Raw genomic sequence first — 11450 nt, forward strand, 5'->3', positions numbered from 1 at the left:
TGAATCCCCGAAATACAACCCATGGGCATCCCGGCTTAGAGAGTTATGTTTGTGCGTTCCTCACGACCTTTGAGGTCATTTTATGACCACTCCCCGGGGAGGGGCCGGGGGGGGACATTTAGGGACCACGGCAGGAAGGCTACATATTGATCAGCTTTCAGAAAGTAAGTTTTTTTCAAAAAGCAATGGACTCTTCCCAAGGGCTGCGGGTATGCTTTCGCTATAGCCCGTGTTCAATTCTAAACAAATGCACGTCATTCTGTTAGTTTTCCGCGCTACTGGTGCGTTTAGTGCCCAAACCAAGGCAGTGTGTGGCACTGGCTAGCCCCGAAGCGGTGTGGCCAGAGGACGTGGGAAGCCGAGTATGTGTGTGCACGGACCACGCAGTTCCCCTGGGCCCGCTATGGGCTGTAGCAGCTGCCTATTGAAGTCCGACAGTCTCTGGACTCGCTCCCCAGTACGGATTCCCATAACGTTCCCAAGGGCTGGTGGTAGAAAGTACAGGGCCAAACAACCCTCTTACCAGGCTCCGTGGCTTTACAGTGGGTGTGATCTGGGAGAGTAGAGGGAAGGTTCTAGAGCCCTGAAACCAGACCACCCTATTAGTGCAGCCTGGTTTGCCATTTGGAAGCGGAAGCCCCCTTTGGAAACTCACAGCAGCCTTGAAGTATAGACAGAGTGGAAAGGATCAACTCTGTCCTAGGGGAAACAGACAGCCTGGTGGCTCATCCAAGAGACAGGCGAAAAGGGACTGCTGGGTTTCCTTCCTGTCTTCCTCCCCATATCTTCCTGGTCTGGGGGCCCTCTTCCCGGCTTGACTGGGGTTGCAAACCCCAGGGCTATAGGAATTGGACCGGCTTGGCGTTATTACCACAGCTGAGCGTAGACTTTGTAGTCTCTGGTCTCCTTCATACGCCGCCCCGCCGGGGCTTAGAGCAGAAATCAGGCGTGTGCAAGGCTGCGCCTGGGGACCCAGAGACCCGGAGGCTTACTTGCTTTGAACTCGAAAGCAGGATTTCCCAAGGCTTCATGCGCCGGCTCTCTTGGGGGGCACTGGAAAGCTAGGGACCACGATCCACCAGTCATACTTGACCTTTGGACCCTAGCCCTGGGATCTTCTTGGATTCTCACAGATCAGGAAGTCTTTGGGATCTCACTTACTCAGCCTGTGGGTCAAGTCCACTGAATGGTGATTCTTGAACGCGCTTTCCAAGCAAATGGAAAAGTCCAGGAGGCGCCTGTAAATGGAGAGATAGAAAGGTTTCGAGCTTGGGCAGCTGGTCCGACCTGGAGCGAAGAGACAGCAGAGAAACAGCTAGGAAACCCAGGATTCCATATTCCTGCTACTTGGAACCCCGATCCACAGCCTACCCCCCACCACCCGCCCCCAGCCGCTCCGCGTTAACTCGGAGCTCTGCACACCTAGGACAGGGAGGGAGGTGTTCCTAGCTCCGCACCCCAGGAGGCGCGCTCAGAGGGAAGCCGCCAGTGCGCCGCCTCTGCCTGGGCGCAGAACAAACGGTTAAAGATTTTTTGGGCAGCGCCTCGAGGGGGGGAGGAGCTTGGGGCCCGATTCGCAATTAAAGATGAACTTTGGGTGAACTAATTTGTCTGACCAAGGTAACGTGGGCAGTAACCTGGGCGGCCTTATAAAGAGGGCGTGCGGCGGGGTTCGGAGCGAGGGCGGCGGCGGCAGGTGGCGCGGGAGGCTTGCTGCGTGCCATGGGGCTCCCGGCGCTGCTGGCCAGTGCTCTCTGCACCTTCGTGCTGCCGCTGCTGCTCTTCCTGGCGGCGCTCAAGCTCTGGGACCTGTACTGTGTGAGCAGCCGCGATCGCAGCTGCGCTCTCCCCTTGCCCCCGGGTACCATGGGCTTCCCATTCTTTGGGGAAACATTGCAGATGGTGCTGCAGGTAAGGGAGCTCGGGAAGGGACCTGACGCTTCCCCGGAGTCCGCCTCAGCTCTGGGCCTGGGCTGAAGCCGGGATAATTGTCCTCGCGAGGGAGGCGACCACGGCTTGAAAGAGGGGCTAGACGGAGGCCAGATGCTCCCCGGCGCCCCCTCATGCGGGTTGCGGGTCTCTCTCCTCCACCTCCCTCTCAGCGGAGGAAGTTTCTGCAGATGAAGCGCAGGAAATACGGCTTCATCTACAAGACGCATCTGTTTGGGCGGCCCACGGTGCGAGTGATGGGCGCGGATAATGTGCGGCGCATCTTGCTGGGGGAGCACCGGTTGGTGTCAGTGCACTGGCCTGCTTCGGTGCGCACCATCCTGGGCGCCGGCTGCCTCTCCAACCTGCATGATTCCTCGCACAAGCAGCGAAAGAAGGTGAGGGTGAGGTGGTAACTCCTTGGCTAGCAGGGAGACCTCATTCTATGGCTTGGTTCAGACAAATGGATGCGGGGCGAGGGCTAGCCTTATGTGGTGGGGACCAGCACCCTCTCTATCTGAGATCCACTTTAACTTTTCCTGCCAGCAAGTGTGTTAGGCCTGGAGGGGATTCTTGAAAGGGTACCCGGGAAGGCGAGGGGTTGTTGAGGGGACTAGTAGAGGGTCGTAACGCTCTCTGCTCCTTGCCGGGCTCAGGTGATTATGCAGGCCTTCAACCGAGAGGCGCTCCAGTGCTACGTGCCAGTGATTGCTGAAGAAGTGAGCGGTTGTCTGGAGCAGTGGCTAAGCTGCGGCGAGCGCGGCCTCCTGGTCTACCCCGAGGTGAAGCGCCTCATGTTCCGCATCGCCATGCGCATCCTGCTGGGCTGCGAGCCGGGTCCAGCGGGCGGCGGGGAAGACGAGCAGCAGCTAGTGGAGGCTTTCGAGGAGATGACCCGCAATCTCTTCTCTCTCCCCATTGACGTGCCCTTTAGCGGGCTGTACCGGGTAAGGGCGGTTTGCGGAGTCGGAGTAGGGGACCGAAGGCTCCGCGTCCGCTCACCGCCTCACTCTCTCCGCGCTCAGGGCGTGAAGGCGCGGAACCTTATCCACGCGCGCATCGAGGAGAACATTCGGGCCAAGATCCGCCGGCTTCAGGCCGCAGAGCCGGATGCGGGCTGCAAGGACGCACTGCAGCTCTTGATTGAGCACTCATGGGAGAGAGGAGAGAGGCTGGATATGCAGGTGAGAAGCGATTTTAAAAGGTGCCAAGAGTCGGGGGTGTCTCCGATTTTCTAGACACACTTTCTGGGGGGGGGTCTCCAAAGCCCTGTCAGGACCCCCAGCTTCTTTCAAGTGCTTGTTGGGGCTAGGTCTAGAGCTGCTGTTCTCAACCTGTGGGTCGCGACCCCTACGCCGACCCAAACAACCCTTTCCGAAGGGTCGCCTAGGAGCATCCTGCATATCCAGTATTTACATCGCGATACATAACAGTAGCAAAATTACCGTTATGAAGTAGCAACGAAAATAATTTTATTGTTGGGGTCACCACAACACGAGGAACCGTAATTGAAGGCTGGCAGCATTGGGAAGCATTGGTCTTGAGAGCTAGGGAAGAGGGAAGCTGAGCAACTGGGAAGGTCCCAAAGTTCAAAGGGCAAAGGGCAAAGTTCAAAGGGCAGGTTTCATTTACAAAGGTTAAAAGAACGTTGGTGAGGATTAGTAAAATCATGACTGTAACTCACGGAAGAGTAGGATTAAGGGAGTTTTGCATTTTTGTTTGCAGTCTTTGACTTTCTATGAGCAAAACCCATGAAGACTTCCATGCAATATTCTCGGGTCAGTTCTTTGTGACAGTGCTGTAAACTGCACGCAGATCTGTATAAACTTCCGGCTTTATCCTTAGGCACTAAAACAATCGTCCACAGAGCTCCTCTTTGGTGGCCATGAAACTACAGCCAGTGCAGCCACATCACTGATCACCTACCTAGGACTCTACCCACATGTCCTCCAAAAAGTTCGAGAAGAGATAAAGAGCAAGGTAGGAGGATTCTAGAGGTTCCCTATTTGCCTCTACTGCCCCCGCCCCCCACCAGTATGTAAGTTTGCACTCCGTACTATGAGGGTGAAAAGCCGGAGGGCTAGGTGGGACTGGGGAAAAACTGTGCCTAATGAATTTTATAAAGACAGCTCTTTGTACTGGGATCTCTCTTGGGCAGAGTTTGCCCCTGTGCTTGTCCTCCTCCTCCTCCTCCTCCTCCTCCCCCTCCTCCTCCTCCTCCACCTCCTCCTCCTCCTCTTCCTCCTCCTCCCCCTCCTCCTCCTCCTCCTCCACCTCCTCCTCCTCCTCTTCCTCCTCCTTCCCCCCTTCCTCTTCTACCTTCTCAGAACCGTAGAGATTGCCAGGTTCTCCTTCACCGGTTCAAGACCATGAAGAGTGTGGTTAGAGCCAATAGCTGGTCAGAGTGGTCAGTGTTGGTGAGGGCTCAGGGATGACCCTTCATACCTGGCCAGCAACATTGCCTAGGTGAAAATAGTTGGGTTTAGGCTGAGGAAGTGTGGAAACCAATGGCCATGAGCAGCTCCCCCTCCCCCCCCCATTCCCTCCCATCCAGAAGCCTTTGGGTTTAGTTAACAGTTGAGTCCTGCTGGGCAGATTTTATTGGAGTGCCCACGAATCACTCTCTCACTTTTGTGTCTGTTTCTGTAGGGCTTACTTTGCAAGAGCCATCACGAGGACAAGTTAGACATGGAAACTTTGGAACAGCTCAAATACATTGGGTGTGTTATTAAGGAGACCCTTCGATTGAATCCTCCGGTTCCGGGAGGGTTTCGGGTGGCTCTGAAGACTTTTGAGCTGAACGTGAGTGCTCTTCCTATCCCACCCCCCACCCTGTCCACCCTGCTCACCCTGCTATGGTTTTGGGCATCAGCTGCACAGAGCAGTGGCTCACTGCCCTTGACACTGTCCTGCCTCCTGTGGTAATGGAAACAGATTCGCCCATTTGCTCTCCTCTTTTAATGTCCCCCACATTGGTGATGACTATTTTATTGTTGCACGCTCAGGGCCTGACTCATCGGTTCTTAGGACTTCATTATTTTTTTTTCTAAACAGGGTTACCAGATTCCCAAGGGGTGGAATGTTATTTACAGTATCTGTGACACCCATGACGTGGCAGACAGCTTCACTAACAAGGAGGAGTTTAATCCCGACCGATTTACATCGCTTCATCCAGAGGACACCTCCAGGTTCAGTTTCATTCCATTTGGAGGAGGCCTTCGGAGCTGCGTAGGCAAAGAGTTTGCAAAAATTCTTCTTAAGATATTTACCGTGGAGCTGGCCAGACGTTGTGACTGGCAGCTGCTAAATGGACCTCCTACAATGAAGACAAGCCCCACCGTCTACCCTGTGGACAATCTTCCTGCAAGATTCACCCACTTCCAGGGAGATATCTGACAGCTATTTCAGTTCTTGGACTCATTTGAAGTGTACATTGTTTTTTTTTTTTAAATAGTGTCATGTTGCCTTTATTTAATTTCTAAATGTATAGTATAATATTTATATGTCTCTACTACAGCCCCATGGTCTTTAAATATTAAAATAATGAATTTGTATGATTTCCCAATAAAGTAAAATTTTAAAGTGCTTTCCTTGCTTTTTAAGATTCTTGTGGGCAAGCTGCCCATGGTGGCAATCCTAGGACTAGGAAGGTGGAGGCAGGAAGATCAGGCATTCAGGGCTAGCCTGGGCTACAGAGATCCTGTCTTACAAGAACAAAACACCAACAACAGAAAACCCGTTAGGAAATCTGACCGGTTCAATGTTTGTACTTTGTGTATCTAAAATGATTTAGAATGAAACCAGAATTCTCTCCTCCACGTCAGACAATATGCATTATTATGTGTGTGCTGACCCAAAGGTATCTTTGTAACTTCTTCTAAGGTAATTGAGATTTCCTATTTTGAAATTGTATCGAGGCTAATTATATTACATTTATTTATTTATTTACATTTTTCATGGTGCTGGGGATTTGTTCAAAGGCCTCAAATGTGTAGGGCAAGCCGTTTGTCACTAAGGTGCAGCCCCTCCTTTTCAGCCCAAAGTTAATTCTAGATTCTTTTCCTTTGGTGCTTTTGGGAGTTGAACCTGGGATGATTTAGTCATTTGGTGGTGGTTGTTGGTTTTACTTTAGAGAGAGAGAAGATTCTGGGGAGGTAACGGGCACGGGTGCATCAGGAAGCATCATTCTAGAGCAACAGGGGCCAGCATATCTAACATTTAAATCAGCATAATGAATCCATGTCATACAGAGGCAGAACTCTTCTTTGAAGTTGATGCTTTAGATAAGATAGAGCCAGTCCCTCTGGTTATGGACAGTTCTTGCCCAAAATGAAACAGAGGAGAAAACCACTGGCCTGTCACCTTTCCTTAGAAGGTGCTTCGGAAAGCAGCGCTGGGAATGGCTGGTTTAGATAAGCTGAGCCCAGGCTTCCTTGATTCAAAATGAGGCAGCAGGAGCAGATTTAGCTGGCTGACAGATAAAGTTTTTATCTATCTCTGGCAATAGGGTTGAGTCCGACGTGACTGATAAAATGACCCAGTCATGACCCTGTGAACCTTGGCTAACCTCCTCCAAAGCGCAGTTTTGTCACAGTTCTGACCCTGGCATGGCCACGTTTCTGAACTGAAGGCCGAACTCAATCCAGAAAGGTTAGCCACGGTGACTTGCTTACGCAAGCACATTCCCCGTTTTGAAATGGCACAACCTGCTTGCTGAACTTCTGATGGCTTGTAGGTTTTGGACTTTAAAATTTTCATTACAATTTGGGAATTTGGCAATGTCACAGGAACTGGGTGGTCTGAAATAGGTGTTTGAACAGCTTTCTGTCCACGATTAGACTTGCATAATGTACCTGACTTTAGTGTTTGGGTAGAACGTGGGTTGTACTTACTGTTGGAGCTTCTGATATTTAGAGCGCTTATTGAGTAACTCACAGTGCCCTATCGGAGCCTTATGCTACAACATAAAGAGATGAGACAAGCTGCCAAAGTTTCAGTCCTGGGAAAACGGAGCCCACCCTGCTCAGAACATTTGCCCTGGATCTTTGCAGATCAGGCATTTGAGCCTGAAGGCACCAATGATCACAGGTTCTTTACACTTTGCATTTTATTGAAGGGTGATTAGCTTTTAACAGCAATGCCTTTGGTTACTGGAGGACTATGAATCTCCATGAGCTGAGTTCTGTAAGAAACTCCAGCCATTTTGACATATAATTCAACTTCTTAAAAGCCACCTTAATCCCCCCCCCCCCGGAGAATTTTCAGGAAGGTGCTCAAGGTTTGTTTCCCAAGGCTGCCTTTAGCTCAGTCCTGTCGTCCAGAATCCTCCTCAGAATTACATCTTTAGGGCAGCCTCTGACAACGCTGTGGTGTTGAGCAAAGGTGTGTGGTATGACAGCGACTGAACAGACACGAAGGGAGCCTGGGCCACGCTTGTCTGGGACAAGCATGTTTATGGCACTGTGGGTCAGTACCTATGTATGAGAAATGAGGTAGACATGGCCAAAACTGTGGGAAAAGGGCAATGGCTATAGGAAACAGCTCTTGGGGCTCCCACAGCTCCATACAGTGATGGGAACTTGCAATCACTAGGTGGGCTCACCACACTGGACTGGACCCCTCTGCCTCCTTCGGTGTTTGCCCTCGTCAATTCCTATGCCTTTGCCTTCAGTCAGGGGTGTGGTGTCATCAACCACACAGATCATTACCAGGATAGGCACGTGAAGGGGAGGGCTTCCACATGCTGAAGGACTGCAGTCTTAGCAGACTTTGGAGATCCAGAGGAGACACACCAGGAGTTCTGGAATCAGAAAAAACTTTCTGAGGTCTCTTCTGCCCACCCCTACCCCTTTTCTAACAGCTTGCCTATTCTTGTAGCCAATGTTCTGTAGCTGAGGGGGTCACTATCTAACTTTATCTTTTTCCAGTATCCTGCCACCCCTTCTACCTTGCCACAGTACAACTCCTTCATAAGCAACAGGTGAATTGGCGCGATGAGAGAACACAGTGTTGGCTTCATCCTTCCTATCCCTTATGGTGGTTTTGGGGCTTTTGCATCTGGCAAACCCCATGATGTCCACAAGGGGGCGGGCTTCTCCCTTCTATGCCAAGCCCAGGGCACTGGTTTTCCCACCAGTGACCATGAAATCAAAAGTTGACACATTCTGGGTCAAGGCTGCTTTCACCCCTAGATAGTGAGAAGCTGAAGGTAACCCAATAACTTAGCAAGCACTCCACAAAAGACGTGCCCTTTCTGGAAGGGATCACATCCTCTAGGTTCACCTAGGCCATCATGTAGTTCCAGAGGTAGCCAACGACAGCCTGTGGACTCTGGATTCCAGGATTTCCCACACCATTCATATTTTGATCTATGCTATGCTACACCAGTTTTCCAAGAAAACATGGGCAACCTAATTAGTGTTTAGATGGCCTGAACTCAGTTCTGGAACCATCCTTTGAGAAAAGGCATTGCGTGAACTGGAGAGACAGCTCTGCTATTAAGATCAGAGGACCCAAGTGTAGTTTCCAGCACCCACACCGGGCAGCTCACAAAAGTCTGTAGCTTCAGCTCCAGAAGACAGTCTCTTCTGACTTCCAAGGGTACCTGTTCTCTCTCTCTCTCTCTCTCTCTCTCTCTCTCTGTCTCTCTCTCTCTCTCTCCCTCCCCCTCCCTCCCTCCCTCCCTCCCCGCCCCCATATGTTTGTTTTGAAGCATGATCTCACTATGTAGCCCTGGCCGACCTGTAGCTCACTGTGTAGCTGGCGTCTAACTCAGAGATCTGCCTGCCTCAGCCTCTGGAGTGCCTTAAAGGCGGGCACACCTGGCAAAATAAAATGTTAGAGAGGTTGTGGTGGCTTCTGCAATCAACAGGTCAAAACTGTTGTAAATACAGGTTCAGACCTGTCTTTCTGAGCAGAGCATTTGCTTGGGAGGTTAGCCAGAGGAGGGTATCGATAGCGTGGGAAGAAGTGGCCAGAGTCCTTTGCTGATGAAGCCTGTGATCTGGGGAGGGAGCAAGTTCCCTGTCAGCAGGGACAGTCAAACACAAGCTGGGTGGTGAAGATGGGTTAAATGACTCTCCCATTCTCTTCCACAGCCAAACATTTGCAAAGCTCTGAAACTGCACCCTGTTTTAGTTCAGTTCCTCAGACACCTTCCTTCCCCTTTGAAGTACACATTAATAACAGTCTTGGGAGACAGGTTCCCTTTCTCTACTCTTCCAGTTCATTCTGCCGTTCTTGCCTTAGGACCAGGTGAGGTGGAGGAACAGGGGCACCCAGTACCCTGTGATCTGTTGCATCCACCTGCAATTTCTGTGTCTGCTCCAATACCCAACATCTTCCAGCTGTCTCATGGTGACCACTTGGTCCAGTATGCCTCAGATAGTTCTTGTTTCTCATCTTCCTACAGTGTCGGGCACTAACACAGGACTCTGTCCACCCCACCACTCCCTTCTTTCTATCTCCTGATGCTACCCAAGGTCAGGAAATGCTTTTCCTCATTCTAATCATGTGCATTTAGTCAACTCATATAATTTCTTATTCCCCGTCAGAATATGATCACACATAGTAGGTGTTCTTTGGGGAGAGTGCTTCTGGACACCATCTACTTTGTGTTTCTTCGACTTACACGGTGCCATGTTTTTCTTTGAAAAGTGAAACTTTCATCCTTGGAAAATCTCAGTGGCCGCACGCTTGCACGGTGTGGTTTAACAGCATGTTACATTCCGAAGCCAGTGCTCCATGGGTATTTGGCCAAACAAGCTTTCCTTTCTTTGAAGTAGAGTCAACTCCAGTTAGAACCCTGGAACAGGGGCGGAGGCTTAGCTCTGGACTGCGTGGTGGGTTTTCTGGGTGAGAGTTATCATGTTGCAATATTTGTAACCACATCACTTCAGTACAAAAACTGCCCCACATTGTAAGATTTCCCTCAGCTGCCAAACTCTTGGTCCGTTGAGGGCTTAGAAATCTCTGTTTACTTAGTAACAGTAGATGCTTCCAGACTGTTAACTTGAAGTTACTAGTGCATTCATTTGAATTGGGAAGGAGGATGAGGCGTACTGCTTATAAGGTGACAAAATAAATTCAGTAAAGACAGTCCAGTGAGTTCATGTAGTGTAGCAACGCCACCCAATGCAGCAGAGACCTATTTCATACTAGACGAGGGAGCTTGGGTTCCGAAGTGGAAAAATCATTTAGTATCAACTAGTCGCTGACTTTTAGGGCTGGAAGAAGGACTGTGGGTATGTACTCCTGAGTGCCCAAGACTACAACCGGGAAAATTCAGGATCCCAAGAACCCTTAGGTTACAGCAGAGAATATGAACTAGAGAGTCTTGTAGGATTTGTTCAATTTGAACAAGAAAACAACAAAGAACAAAATGAAGTTCATTCGTTATTCACGTCAGGCAGAAGGCAGGCAAGGAGACCCTTCCAGACTGAATTGTACAGATTCTTGCTCTGTTCATACCTCAGAGAGCTACTCATCACTGTGCTGCGAGAAGTTGGGGCTTCGCAGCCACAGTGAATTTTCCACAAAGCCTGACCCAAGGTACAGTTTGCTGGCAATTCGGGTGAGGCTAGTGGCTGAGCCTGCTCTGTGGTAGAGCTGTCCGATCACCTGTTTTGGAGCCCAGTGTGGTGGTTTGATGAGAATAGCTCACACAGGCTTATTATATATTTGAACGATCGGTCCCCAGTTGGTGGAACTGTTTGGGGAGAATTCGAAGGGTAGTCTTGTTGACAGGCGATGTGTCACTGGGGATGGGTTTCAAAGTTATTTCTGTTGGCTTTTGTCTATCTCCTGATTGTTGTCTCAACACATAATCTCCCAGCTACAGCCCCATGCCTGCTGCCATGCTTCCTGTACTCAGACTCTCAAACAGAAAGCCCCCACTAAACCCTTTCTTCTATAAGTTGTCCTGGTCATGCTGTCTCCTTATAGAGAAGTAACTAAGACACGGAGGCAAGAACGTTTGCTTGTGAGATGTGAGTGTATAGTAGGATGCATGCCCACAACAGATTATTGAAATACAGATTGGCCCCACCCTAGGTTTTCTGCAATAACTCAAGAATTTACATTGGTAGCTGGTCCCTAGTGATGCCGACGTTGGTGGTCCAGGGATCACACAGAGGTTCACCGGTGAAAGCAATTCTGATCTGTGAGCTTGAAGTCAGCAGGGCCAGTCGGTGTGATATACCCAGAACCAGGTGGTTAATGTGCAGACACGGGGAGTGCAGGTACCATCTGATGTAGGCAGTGATCTGTTCTTCATCTGTAGGCACGAAGACCTTGGTGTCTAAAGGGATTTCAGTTATTTCGGGTGTTGGGCATTCTGATTTACTTGGGAATGGCTTTTTAAAAAACTGGAGACTTTTATTTATTTTTTTACTACATAAGCAAAATGAAACTTGTTTGTGGCCTTATTAGCGGCTAGTTTGAATCTTCTCGAATTTTAGTTCTCGGATGGGTTCTTCGAAGGCTCTGTCAAGGGTTCGTCTGAGGGTCTGGAGGGATGGCTG

General features: G+C 50.2%; 1 protein-coding gene across 1 annotated transcript; it reads left to right on the forward strand.

The window, feature by feature from the left end:
* Positions 1-1679: 1679 nt before the first annotated feature.
* Cyp26a1 (cytochrome P450, family 26, subfamily a, polypeptide 1) lies at positions 1680-5515 on the forward strand. The gene is given in 7 exon segments (NM_130408.2): positions 1680-1911; positions 2103-2327; positions 2586-2876; positions 2955-3113; positions 3775-3909; positions 4579-4731; positions 4984-5515. Coding segments are annotated over 7 exon segments (1494 nt in total). The 5' UTR covers positions 1680-1722; the 3' UTR covers positions 5326-5515.
* The last annotated feature ends 5935 nt before the right edge of the window (positions 5516-11450 follow it).

Source organism: Rattus norvegicus, chromosome 1 (assembly GCF_021556685.1).
Source record: "Rattus norvegicus strain SHRSP/BbbUtx chromosome 1, alternate assembly SHRSP_T2T, whole genome shotgun sequence".
NCBI lineage: Eukaryota > Metazoa > Chordata > Mammalia > Rodentia > Muridae > Rattus > Rattus norvegicus.